The 14,236-nt window shown below is 37.8% G+C and overlaps 1 protein-coding gene across 3 annotated transcripts in view; it reads right to left on the reverse strand.

Annotated features, from left to right (window-relative positions):
- Positions 1-847: 847 nt before the first annotated feature.
- The window catches only part of LOC115428600 (collagen alpha-1(XIV) chain-like), a 282,214-nt gene continuing 268,825 nt past the window's right edge, over positions 848-14,236 (reverse strand). For 2 of the 3 annotated variants that reach the window (XM_030147725.1, XM_030147723.1), the window contains 6 exons: positions 12,765-12,800; positions 11,781-11,847; positions 9,100-9,288; positions 7,194-7,271; positions 6,552-6,707; positions 848-1,749 (listed from right to left, as the gene is read on the reverse strand). In XM_030147725.1, the coding sequence (XP_030003585.1) occupies positions 1,475-1,749; positions 6,552-6,707; positions 7,194-7,271; positions 9,100-9,288; positions 11,781-11,847; positions 12,765-12,800 (801 nt within the window). In that variant the 3' untranslated portion in view covers positions 848-1,474. The remainder of the gene's footprint in view (positions 1,750-6,551; positions 6,708-7,193; positions 7,272-9,099; positions 9,289-11,780; positions 11,848-12,764; positions 12,801-14,236) is intronic. The other variant, XM_030147724.1, reaches the window with a different exon arrangement.

Here is a 14,236-nt window from a genome sequence, read left to right on the forward strand (position 1 = left end):
GCGAACTGTCTTCAAAGTCCTTCGACTAATGCTAATGTGTTAATAGTGGGTGGGGCTAATAGGCTCAGTATTTGGCCGTGTTTAGCCGACTTTATTCTCGTAAACCATGATATTTTCCCACCTCTTTTCAAATTGTGACATTATTCTCGCAATATTATGACTTCACTCTTCAAATATGACTTTATTCTCATAATATTATGAACCTTATCTCAATATTTTACAAGTTTATTCTCATAATAAGTGTTTTTATTTTCTTATGTGACTGTGTACGCTGTTGTACACACCAATACGATCTCAAGTAAAATAATAACATAATAACCTATAAATGATGACTCCAAATTTTTCTCTTTTAATGCAAAAAACTGACATAAAATTGTGAAAATATTTACATTTACAAACTTGAATTAAGGAAAAAATGTTGAATTAAGCAAAAAAAAAATCTTCAATTAAGTAAAAAAAAATCTTGAATTAAGCCAAAATAAAACTTGAATTAAGAAAAAAATCTTGACTTAAGCAAAAAATCTTGAATTAACAACTTCAAATGTTTGTCTTGTTTTAGTGCAAAAAACTAACATTAAATTATGAAAATATTTACATTTATGAACTATCCTTTAACAATAAAATGTGAATAACCTGAACAAATTTGAACATGAAATGTCTAAAGAAAATTCAGTCTAATTTTAATAATATTCTGCCTGTTATTAAATGTTTTGTGTCTTTATAGATCTGATCTGTAATAAACATGTAGAAATGATAATTTAAGGCAGAATATTGTTAAAATTGCACTGATTTTTCTTAAAAAATTCCGCTTTTTTGAGGTTATTCACATCTTATTTTGTTTGGATAGTTGGAACATTTTGCACTAAAACAAAGACCAAAATTTGGAGTTGCCATTATTTATTTAGTTACATTTTTTTTTTGTGAAAGGATAGTTTGTAATAATAAATATTTTCATGTAATTTTCCTTTTTGAAAGTCAAATATTTGGACTTTTCATTATATATATGTTACTGTTGTATTCTCTGACTGCTCTGACCTATTTCTAATCCAACAGAAGTTCATCCCGTGGGTCGGACCGGACCCTTTGGCGGTCTGGTTTTGGTCCGTGGGCCATATGTTCAACACCCCTGCACTGTAGAAAACGCTCCTGTCGACCCTCGTCTTCGGTCTCTCCAGATGTTATTTGTGCGAATGTTGTTCCAAAGACAGAACCCGTCAAACTCCATCCATCCCAAACAAACGTCTCTCCTCAGACAAAAGAATCCAATCACATAAAAACAACAGAAAACGCTTTCGTTGACGTTAATTCAATAGCATAGATGAGTTAAAATAGTCCCGACCTGATCCCCCACCCCGTTCCCTCTACGATGTCCGTAAGAAATCCACTACATCAGGCACTTTGTTGATTAGTCCGCAACCTCTCTGAACCGGCCAATCAGAGCGCAGAGCGGCCGTGTGTCCTCCAATCAGCTGCCTCAGTTAATGAGTCCTCTCTTTAACCTCCTCTTCGGCCCCAGCTGCTCGGCGTTAGATTCGGCGTCTGGGCTGCGTGCGATGCGATGGTGGTCGTGGTGGTAGACGCCGCCGTCGGGCCCCGGCTCCGGTTCGTCCTGGACGGGTTGGGGGGCGGGGTAGTTGGGCTGCCAATCACGGTAGGGGTCGTCCTCCTCCGCTTCGCCGTAGTTTTGGAAGACGTTGGACGGGAGTTGGACTGAGGGGACAGCGCCGACGTCAGTGTTATCCTCTCCTTCTGCGTTTCCCCAAAAAACCGAGCAAGGCAGCGAAGCCAGCGTCCAGCCCAAAACAAAGATGGCCGCCACCGCCACCGCCACCACCACAGGAAGCAACGACGGAATGAGTTTGGGGGGGGGGCGTTGATTGGGTTAGCAGAGGAAGAGAAGAGGGGGGAGGATCAGAACAAAAGGAGGAAGAGACACAGTGGTTACCATGGTTACCAGGGGTTACCGAGTCAGGGTTACCAAGGTTACGGAACGACAACATTAAAAAGAGAGGAGTTGGAAGGAAGTTTAGGATCAAACAGTTAAAATGAGCGACAACATGTGAGTTGAATGTGAGGAATGTGATGTGAATGGAAGTATTAAGTCTGTGGAATCAGATTAGCGTCAAAACACCAACGAAACCGCCTCAAATATATGAGTACGAATAAAAATCTACGAAAAAAGTGGACAGTAGTTTGGTTTTGGACCCAGAATATGATCGATACTGGAGAAAAGCAGCGTGCAATCAGTCAAAACGGTGTCTTTTAAGGATCTTAAATAAAAAAAGTTCATTATTTTAAAAATGGTTTAAGTCATGGGTTGGAAACTGTTAATGTTTAAAAAGTCATTTTAGGACTGAAACCGAAAAACAAACTGTTCGGATCCTTATACGTTTGTACGACGGCGTATACGGGTCACGTAAGAAAATAAAAACACCTGGCACTACGAGAATAAAGTCATAAAATATTGAGATAAAACCAGTAATTTCATGAGAATAAAGTTGAATATAAAAAGAGTCATAATTTTATGAGAATTAAGTCGTAATATTATGAGAATAATGTCATCATATTTCAAGAATAAAGCCATAATTTTACTAGAATAACGCCATAATTTAAACAAAACAGGTGGAAAAAATATAATTTATGGGAATAAAGTCATACCCCTTCGTCCAATAATGTAGAACTTGGAACATTTTGTGAGGGTCTACTTTCATTTGGGTTTACACAAATACTGCGAAATACTGAGCCTGTTAGCTCCACCCACCATCAACACGTTAGCATTAGTCGCACAAGTTTGGGTTTTTTTGTCATAAGAACTAAACAAATTGGGAGCAAATTACTTTATTTACTTAAGGCTTACAATTGCTAAATTATGACTTTTTATTGCACTATTGCCAATTTATTTTCAAAATAATACTGTGCCTATTAGCCCCGCCCACCATCAACACATTAGCATTTGCCATCCGCTCCAACAGAAGTGAAAGTTGCCGCTTCACTTGTTGTGTTCAAGTTGTGGAAACTGTCACCAACAAGGATTAAGGCTAACAATTTATACATTATGACTTTATCGCACTATTGTGAATTTATTTTCAAAACAGCAAAAAGTAAAAAGTAGGACATTAAATTATGAGGTTTTTTTTTTAACTACGACTTCATTTTCATAATATTATGGCTTTATTCTCAAAATAATACAACTTTATTCTCGAAATATAGTGTTTTTATTTTTCCGATGCAGCCTAATACACTGTCGTATGTTTTACCTCAAAGTGGTGACTGTTAGAGAAGTTCTTTAGAATCCGTTTGTACAGAATATGTCCAGAATAAATCAAAGTTTCTGTTCATTTACAGAACAAAACTAAAGAAAACAGTGACATGGATCATTATTGTGTCGTAAAACAAAAACAGACTCATATGTGAAGGTTTTATTTGAACAGATGAAAACCTTCAGTGTCTAAACATTTAAAAACTAGTCTACCTTTACAACTAAGACTTTTATTTTTGGATTCATTTGGAGTATAATCGACGTTTTCACAACTGTATTATATCAGAATACATTTACGGTTACAACAATAATAGCAAAATGTGTAAAAAAAAAAAATTAAATTGTTATAGATATGGTTTTCTTTTTTTTTTTAGAAAGTCAAATGACACCACTTGAAAAGAGTCCAAGAGCCAAATGTGGCCCCAGAACCACAGGTTGAACACCCTACCCCTGGTTTTAGTGGAATTCAAGTGTAAAGTCGAAAAGCTTTAGAAACCATGACAAAATAATAATAATAATAATAATAATAATAATAATAATAATATCTGCTTTAGCTTTGTGCTAATGACTGTAGCATTGTTAGCATTAGCACAGGTGGATAACATCAGCTGAGCCTTAGCTTTGTGCTAATGACTGTAGCACTGTTAGCATTAGCACAGGTGGCTAACATCAGCTGAGCCTTAGCTTTGTGCTAATGACTGTAGCGCTGTTAGCATTAGCACAGGTGGCTAACATCAGCTGAACCATTACAATCCTTCACAATGGGACTTTCACTGACACTTCATTATTTTAAGGTAGTTTATGTTGTTTTCTATATTTTATCAACTTCACCGGATCAAAAAGTCACCTTTAGTTAAGTTGTGAGATGAGGGAAAATGTCCCCTTTATTTAAATTATTGATAAACCTTCATTCATTCTCATGAACACTAAAAAAAAATCCAAAAACTCTTAAATTGAACATGTTCAATGAACCACAATGACAAATATCGTCTGAAAAAACCCAATGTGGTGTTTTGGTTTTTTTTTAGCTTCATTGAGTTTTATTTATGAAATTTTTGTTTTGTTTCTGACACAAATCTGATTCTGATCAAGTGAAGCCAAGGTGCTCGTGTTTTTCTTTGTGTTTTTTTTTTCGTGCAGATGAGTTTTTTTTTTAGAATTGATGTGAATTCATTGGAACCTGTGGTTTAAAACAGAGGCAGCGGGTGATCGTAATCTACAGAGAAAAGTCAGAACATCGTGAATAAATAAGGCTTCGTCTAAAACACTGGTGTGAGTTCAGCTTCACATTCAGCCAAATCTGAGCTGCACTCAAATAAAAACTGAATGTGGAAATAGTGTCAACTCCAAACTTTCCTCTGTGGGTTAGAGGGAAAAAAGTAACATTACATTAAACAAGTGTTTACGTCTACAAACGATCCTTCAATAAATGTGAATAACATGAACAAACTGAAATGACTGAAGAAAAATACATTTAAATTTAACCAATATTCAACTTTTATACAGTAGATTTACAAATACATACAACATGTAATAACAGACACAATATTATTAAAATTCCACAGATTTTTCTGAACACATTTCCGGTTGTTCATATTTGTTCAAGTTATTCATATTTTTGGTGAAATGATAGTTTGTTTTAGTGTAAATACAGTAACATTACATGAAAATGTTTATATTTACAAATGGAAAAAATGGAGTCGTCACTATTCAAAGACTAATACGATAATATTATCTCATCTTATCACTTATCTTAAAACTTCTCTTACCTTATCTTATCACTTATCTTATCTTAGGCTATGACTTGGATTTTAATGAAACATTGGTGACAAAAGTCATACGAAGTGTTCCGATGTTTTTGAATACATGTCCTTAAAAACAGGACGTTTGTTCCAGTTGAAACCCTGGAGTTGAAGGTGTTTATGAAGGAACAGTTTTCAGGACAAACACACGACGACAGAGGAACCATTAGAACATGCAGACGTTCCTCACAAGATGATAGAGGAACTGTTAGAATATGCAGACGTTCCTCATAAGACAACAGAGGAACCATTAGAACATGCAGACGTTCCTCATAAGATGACAGAGGAACTGTTAGAACATGCAGACGTTCCTCACAAGATGACAGAGGAACTGTTAGAATATGCAGACGTTCCTCACAGACAACAGAGAAACCATTAGAACATGCAGACATTCCTCATAAGATGACAGAGGAACCGTTAGAACATGCAGACGTTCCTCATAAGACGACAGAGGAACCATTAGAACATGCAGACATTCCTCACAGACGACAGAGGAACTGTTAGAATATGCAGACGTTCCTCATAAGACGACAGAGGAACCGTTAGAACATGCAGACGTTCCTCATAAGATGACAGAGGAACCGTTAGAACATGCAGACGTTCCTCACAGACGACAGAGGAACCCTTAGAACATGCAGACGTTCCTCACTGAGGACAGAGGAACCGTTAAAACATGCAGACGTTCCTCACAGACGACAGAGGAACCCTTAGAACATGCAGACGTTCCTCACAGAGGACAGAGGAACCGTTACAACATGCAGACGTTCCTCATAAGATGACAGAGGAACCATTAGAACATGCAGACGTTCCTCACAGAGGACAGAGGAACCGTTAAAACATGCAGACGTTCCTCACAGACGACAGAGGAACCCTTAGAACACGCAGACGTTCCTCACAGAGGACAGAGGAACTGTTACAACATGCAGACGTTCCTAAGATGACAGAGGAACAGTTAGAACATGCAGACGTTCCTCACAGACGACAGAGGAACCGTTGAGAACATTGCAGACGTTCCTCATAAGATGACAGAGGACGTAAACATGCAAACCGTTAGAACATGCAGACGTTCCTCATAAGATGACAGAGGAACCGTTAAAACATGCAGACGTTCCTCATAAGATGACAGAGGAACCGTTAAAACATGCAGACGTTCCTCACAGACGACAGAGGAACCGTTAGAACATGCAGACGTTCCTCATAAGATGACAGAGGAACCATTAGAACATGCAGACATTCCTCACAGACGACAGAGGAACTGTTAGAATATGCAGACGTTCCTCATAAGACGACAGAGGAACCGTTAAAACATGCAGACGTTCCTCACAGACGACACTCCTGTTCTAGAGGATGGCGTTCATGCTCCTTTAAGCAGAATAATGTTAAACATCCACAGTTTTAATGTCAGATGTTTCAACATTATTTGGTGTTTCAGAAGCAGAGCCGAGGCAGGATAAACCATGTGTTGCCACGGTAACAGCTGGTTTACATACCTCCAACGTTGTAGCCCACGCAGGAGTTCTGGTCGCAGTACCCCGGGGGTCCGGCGGGGCCGATGGGGCCGGGTACTCCAGGTCTGCCGGAGGTTCCGGGGCTGCCGGGTCGTCCTGATGGGCCCTGGGTGCCGGGTCGGCCCTGGCCCTGAGGACCTGGACACACATGAGCCGGGTTTAACACTGGTCAGGATTCACACAGCCGGTGTTAAAAGGGTTTAACACTGGTCAGGATTCACACAGCCGGTGTTAAAAGGGGTTAACACTGGTCAAGATTCACACAGCTGGTGTTAAAAGGGTTTAACACTGGTCAGGATTCACACAGCCGGTGTTAAAAGGGTTTAACACTGGTCAGGATTCACACAGCTGGTGTTAAAAGGGTTTAACACTGGTCAGGATTCACACAGCTGGTGTTAAAAGGGTTTAACACTGGTCAGGATTCACACAGCTGGTGTTAAAAGGGTTTAACACTGGTCAAGATTCACACAGCTGGTGTTAAAAGGGTTTAACACTGGTCAGGATTCACACAGCCGGTGTTAAAAGGGTTTAACACTGGTCAGGATTCACACAGCAGGTGTTAAAAGGGTTTAACACTGGTCAGGATTCACACAGCCGGTGTTAAAAGGGGTCAGGGTCATTTACCAGGGGGTCCTGGAGGTCCTCTGGGGCCCTGGACGCCCACGCCTGGGGAGCCCTTCTCCCCCTTCTCCCCTGGTTGACCTGGAACCACAAAAGGAAGACAAAATTGAATTGAATTGAATTTCTTTTTTTTTTTTCTTTAGTTTAAGTTTATCTTTGCTGTTCGTTGTTTTTTTTGAAAACTGGACCTGTTTATTCCTGCACTGAGAGGATTTCACAGCTGTTTAGTGTCAGACTGCAGGTGAAGCTCCTCTGACCCTAAGATGACTCCAGTTAAATGCTCAAATCTGTTCAGTTGTTTTCATTTCATTGACTCCAAATGTGTTGGAACACGTTCATCTCTCAGACCAGTTGGTTCAGAATCAGTTTGATCCCAGATCAGTGGACTGGATGTTGTTCACTTCTCCTCCATTCCCGTGTCTGTGTTTGTTCATTCCATCTCTGCTCAGTGCATTTGTCCACAGATGCTCAGCGTCCATGACCTTCAATGGGACTGAGTGGAACTGCTGGAAACTGACTCTGAACTGGACGATCATTGGATAAATGACACCGTGTTGTCCCGCCCCCGGACGCTCAGCATCTCTGGGGGTGAATGGAGCTGTGGGCGGAGCTCGGCCAGGCAGGACGCTGAGCTTCCGTGTACCGATTGGAGGATGGGTCCAAAGGCTGAATGTGGTTTGATTGACAGCTGTTTTCAGATCTGCTCCTTCACTGACACAGTTCAGTTTAATACCGTCACACATTCTGCTGTGGAATCACAGAAACAAATGAACTGTTCATTTACTGACCTGAAAGAAAACACTAACTGGTTTATGTTTAACAGAATTTCTACATTTTCTTGTTTCAGTTCCATAATTTAATCATTTCTTGTTTGAGTTTAATATCATTTTGTAGATAAATCAGTCAGACTGTCAGCTAGGTTGCAGTGAACTAACTCTCCAGTCCCTGGAAAAGACGCCCACTGGTCCGATAAAGAAACGGAGCATTTTCTGAAAAGGAACGGACGGACGAATTTATGTTTAAATAACTTGACAAGTTTTTTGATGTAAGCCGACAATGAGCTTCAACTGTCTGAAAGACGAGCAGCCGCCACTGGAGGATGTGTAGACTGAAAATGTGTCCTGAAGAGAGTTTTTATTCATCAGTTCAGATCTGCACGGATTCCTTTGAGCTTAAAGTTTTTATCTGTTTTTTTTTGTTTTTTTCTCATGCCTATACTTTTTATTGCTTCCCTGCTGTAATGCTTTTAATGTTTTATGTAAAGCACTTTGAATTGTCTTGTACATGAAATGTGCTATAGAAATAAACCTGCCTTGCCTAATAAAAACAAAAAATTGTAAAATAATAATATTAAAATATGACATTGACCTTTAGCTTTAGCATCATGCTAGTGCCTTTAGCTTGGTGTAAATATTTGACCATTCCAGTGTTTGTTGTTTGTTTGTTTGTTCTGGCTGATGTTCTTCTGGTAATGTGGATGTGAGGTGTCATGGGGGGGTGTGTGTGTGTGTGTGTGTGTGTGTGTGTAAACATGACAAATTCATGGGACCCAGCATTTCCAGGGGGTCCAGTGGATACAGTGTAAGCTCCGCCGTAAAAGAGAGGCATCAAACCTGGGAGTCGGATGTTCAAAGTTAAGTTTTACTTTCGTTTTCATGCCCAGTTGTTACAGTACGTTCATAAATAACACCCCCCCCCCTCCCCCCCCAGATTTACAGCTAATTTATTTTCTAAAGGGTCCCCAACGTTTACCTTCCATGGGGTCTACAGTTGGTCTCAGGGCCCCAGACGTGGATGTTAATATAGCATGTGTTTATGGCAATAAGTGTTGCGTTACCATGGTAACACAGATGGAACTGCGCGTCAGTGTTAGCCGCAGATACAGCGGTAGTGAGTTAAACCCCTTCACCTCGTTCTCCCGGTTGTCCGTTCTGTCCGTTCTGTCCTGGGAACCCGGGTCTCCCTGGTGGTCCCTGCTCTCCCTGGGCCCCCGGGGACCCCTGTCGGCCCGGTTCTCCTGGGGGTCCCGGTACGGTCCGGATGGTCACGGGTGGACTCGGCGCCTGGTTCAGGATGGAGCTGTAACGGGACATGTGGCCTGAAAAGAAAGCACAGCATGAATATTCAGATTATTACAAACAGCAGAAGTACGAGTTAAAGACTGTGTTCAGTGGAACCCCCCCTCAGACACGCCCCCCCACCCCCATCCCACCACCCAGACCCTGGTCCTGGGTAGCAAGGTTCTAATAGTTGAGGATTTTTCATTCTAGTTTATTTAGTTCTGACTTTTTTTTTCTCCAATTCGGTTTGTTTCAATTCATTTTTACAGCAGCTTTGACAGTTTTTATTAGTCTCCATTTTTTTCTAAATGCTTAGTTTTAGTTTAGTTGTAGTTTTGTCACATCTTCTATCTTCTTCGCTGTTGTATTCAAATAAATCCCAGACAGGACTGTGGCGTAGAATGGAAGTTTTAAGTCTTCAAGTTTTACCGCCATGGAATCAGATTACTGTCAAAACACCAACGAAACCTCCTAAAACATGAGTACGAATAAAAATCAAACAAAAAAGGGAACAAAAGTTTGGTTTCGGACACAGAATATGATCGATACTGGAGAAAAGCAGCGTGAAATCAGTCAAAACGGTGTCTTTTAAGGATCTTAAATAAAGGAAGTTCATTATTTTAAATGGTTTAAGTCATGGGTTGGAAACCGTTAAAGTTTAAAAAGTCATTTTAGGACTGAAACTGACAAACTGTTTGGATCCTTATATGTTTGAGTCAAGGTTCTAATAGTTTTGGATTTTTCATTCTAGTTTAGTTTTATTTAGTTTGGACTTTTTTTTCTCTAATTCAGTTCGTTTTAATTTGTTTTTAGAGCAGGTTTGATAGTTTTTATTAGTTTTCATTTTTTTCTAAATGCTTAGTTTTAGTTTAGTTTCAGTTTAGTTTTAATTTAGTTTTAATTTAGTTGTAGTTTAGTTTTAGTTCAGTTGTACTTCAGTTGTAGTTTAGTTGTAGTTCAGTTTTAGTTCAGTTGTAGTTCAGTTGTAGTTTAGTTGTAGTTCAGTTGTAGTTCAGTTGTAGTTTAGTTGTAGTTCAGTTTTAGTTTAGTTGTAGTTCAGTTGTAGTTCAGTTTTAGTTTAGTTGTAGTTCAGTTGTAGTTCAGTTGTAGTTTAGTTGTAGTTCAGTTTTAGTTTAGTTGTAGTTCAGTTGTAGTTCAGTTTTAGTTTAGTTGTAGTTCAGTTGTAGTTCAGTTGTAGTTTAGTTGTAGTTCAGTTGTAGTTTAGTTGTAGTTCAGTTTTAGTTTAGTTGTAGTTCAGTTGTAGTTCAGTTGTAGTTTAGTTTTAGTTCAGTTGTAGTTCAGTTGTAGTTTAGTTGTAGTTCAGTTGTAGTTCAGTTGTAGTTTAGTTTTAGTTCAGTTGTAGTTCAGTTGTAGTTTAGTTGTAGTTCAGTTGTAGTTCAGTTTTAGTTTAATTGTAGTTCAGTTGTAGTTCAGTTGTAGTTTAGTTTTAGTTTAGTTGTAGTTCAGTTGTAGTTTAGTTTTAGTTTAGTTTTAGTTCAGTTGTAGTTCAGTTGTAGTTTAGTTGTAGTTCAGTTGTAGTTCAGTTGTAGTTCAGTTGTAGTTTAGTTGTAGTTTAGTTTTAGTTCAGTTGTAGTTCAGTTGTAGTTTAGTTTTAGTTCAGTTGTAGTTCAGTTGTAGTTTAGTTGTAGTTCAGTTTTAGTTCAGTTGTAGTTCAGTTGTAGTTCAGTTGTAGTTTAGTTGTAGTTCAGTTGTAGTTCAGTTGTAGTTCAGTTGTAGTTCAGTTGTAGTTCAGTTTTAGTTTAATTGTAGTTCAGTTGTAGTTCAGTTGTAGTTTAGTTTTAGTTTAGTTGTAGTTCAGTTGTAGTTTAGTTTTAGTTTAGTTTTAGTTCAGTTGTAGTTCAGTTGTAGTTTAGTTGTAGTTCAGTTGTAGTTCAGTTGTAGTTTAGTTGTAGTTTAGTTTTAGTTCAGTTGTAGTTCAGTTGTAGTTTAGTTTTAGTTCAGTTGTAGTTCAGTTGTAGTTTAGTTGTAGTTCAGTTTTAGTTCAGTTGTAGTTCAGTTGTAGTTCAGTTGTAGTTCAGTTGTAGTTTAGTTGTAGTTCAGTTGTAGTTCAGTTGTAGTTCAGTTGTAGTTCAGTTGTAGTTCAGTGGTCTCTTTTCTCTTCTTCTCTGTGCTCCTATTCAAATCAATCCCAGACAGGACTCTGCTGCTTTAGTCTCCATGTTTCCAGGTAGAGTGGGGACCAGAAGACGACTGGAAACCACAAGTGAACACAAGTGACGGAGCAAAAAGTGTCGTATGGAGACAGCACAGAAAACTGAGAGAGACAAAGAAATCGCTTTTGTATCAATCCGATATTGACAAAGACGAAAACGAAGGGAATTTGATCCATCATTTGTATCTGTTTGTTAGTTTTATAAACACACAATACAGTTTCAGTTAGTTATCGTTTTTTTCTTTTAATTATAGTTTTTATTTATTTCAGTTAATGAAAATGTTTTTACAATTCTAGTTTTGGTCATTTGGTTAGTTTTCGTTAACGATAATAACCTTGCTGGGTAAGAGTACTCACTCTGGATCAGCTGCTCACAGACCTGCCTGGCGATGGCCTGGACCGCCGCCGTGGACTGGACGTCACCCTGAACACACACACACACACACACACACACACACACACACACACACACACACACACACAGTGAGGACTAGTGATCTAATGATGCCTTCAGGTACTGTAGGAATTATGAGTGACAGTCAAAAAGTTCCTGTAAATGTGCAGAGTTTTACAAACTAGAACATGTTCAAACTGCTCTTTGACGTCTCATTATGGACCATGGTTCTAATAGCTTTGGACTTTCATTCTAGTTTAGTTTTAATTAGTTTTGACTTTTTTTTCTCTAATTCAGTTCATTTTAATTCGTTTTTAGAGCAGGTTTGCTAGTTTTTATTAGTTTTTGGTTTTTTTCCTAAATGCTTAGTTATAGTTTAGTTTTAGTTTTTTTCATGTTTTCTCTTCACTGTCGTATTCACATAAATCCCAGACAGGACTCTGCTACGTTAGTCTCCATGTTTCCGACTCTAAACCAAGTGATGGACCATGACGTACCATATGGTGCCGCTGGCTAAAACTGATGGAGTGAAATAAATTGCTTTCATATCAATCTGACATTGACAAAAATGAAAACAAAGGAAATTTTATCTATAATTTTTATTCATTTTAGTCAGTTTTATAAGCAAACGATACAGTTGCAGTTATCGCTTTTTTCTTTTAATTATAGTTTTTATTTATTTCAGTTAATGAAAATGTTTTTTCAATTCTAGTTTTCGTCATTTCTTTAGTTTCCGTTAATGATAATAACCTTGTTACGGACCTTTCATTATTCTATCCTTTAGTAATGTCCGTTCTGTTCCATTTCCTGTTCCTTTTCAAACACCCATAAATCAGCGTCTTGCTAAAACCGTGCAGGAATATGATGTTTTTTTTAACCTTTTTTTTTTGTTTTTTTCATTGTTTCTGCGAAGGCGTCGTATTACGTAGATGTGGTTTGTCACTTACCCGTTCACCTTTCTCACCCTTTCCTCCTGGAAGACCCTGAAACAGTGAGAAAAACACGTAAAAGTAGAGTTAACGTTAGTCCGACATTCGATTAAACCCAGAATGAAGAACGGAAACAAAGTCGTAAACAGGAAAAAACACAACGTATTTAACCCACAAACACCCACACATACTTTTAGATCAGTTCCCTAAGGAAGTTTTCTATCTATTTAACCTTTATTAAGTGATTTATCTCCATTTATTCTAATATTAGCTTCTGTATTTTGTATTTTTTCAGTGTAAATCTGGTATTTTCTTATATGTAATTCACTGATCATGTAGATGTTCATTAAAGCTCAGAGTAAAGTTGAGGGTTATTTTGTCAAAAACGGAGAAAACTGAAGAAAAAAAAAAGACTTTTTCAGGCAAATATATGATTAACTGAACATGAAAACATGTATGTATGTATGTATGTGTGTATGTATCTTTATTTAGGTGGGTCAGTGCACATTAATGAACACATTTATACATTCCATTTTAGTACAAACATGTAAATATGCCAGAGTTAGCGCCAATGCTAATTTTCATCCACAGTCCCCACATAATAAATAACAGAGATCTGTGCAATACAAAACAAAACAAAACAAACATATACAACCTTGTTTTGTTCATTTTTTGCGCATTTTATGTGCAGTTTTATTTGTTTTTGTAAATTTTGTTGCTTATTTTACGAAATTTTCTTTTTTTGTTCATTTTGTTGCTTATTTTCTGCACATTTATTATTTTGTAGATTTTCTTATTAATTTTGTTTATTTTATTTATTTTTTCATAATTTCATGCAGTTTTTTGCTTCTTTTATTGATGCCACTCATTATTTTGGTGTCTTTTGTTTTTTTTTGTTCATTTTTTTCCTCCTGTCATCTGTCAGTGATTCACACCAACACTGGTTCAGATTATTATTATTTTGGTTCAAATGTTAAATGTGTCAGTGTGTATTTTTACTCACTTGATAGAAGGGTGTTAGTGTAGGAATTTAACACTGTTTATTATGGGATGGATTTAGTGAATGGATCAGAAATTAAACAATCAGACAAAAATGAACAACTGTTGAATTCAGACCAAAAACAAACTGAAAAATAATCTGAGTTTTAAAAACAGGAAGTGGAAAGTGTGTTTAATATGTTCACCTGGACACCAGAGGGTTAAAGTGTGTTTAATATGTTCACCTGGACACCAGAGGGTTAAAGTGTGTTTAATATGTTCACCTGGACACCAGAGGGTTAAAGTGTGTTTAATATGTTCACCTGGACACCAGAGGGTTAAAGTGTGTTTAATATGTTCACCTGGACACCAGAGGGTTAATGTCCACACTGCTCTTGTTTGATCTTTTCGGGCTCATTAATATAATATCAGACATCATTATGAAAGCTAACATTTAAAATCTGATATTTCTAAATCGTGTCGTTTGTGTCGTTTCTCGGTGGAAAAGTCAA

This window comes from Sphaeramia orbicularis, chromosome 11 (genome assembly GCF_902148855.1).
Source record: "Sphaeramia orbicularis chromosome 11, fSphaOr1.1, whole genome shotgun sequence".
Classification (NCBI taxonomy): domain Eukaryota; kingdom Metazoa; phylum Chordata; class Actinopteri; order Kurtiformes; family Apogonidae; genus Sphaeramia; species Sphaeramia orbicularis.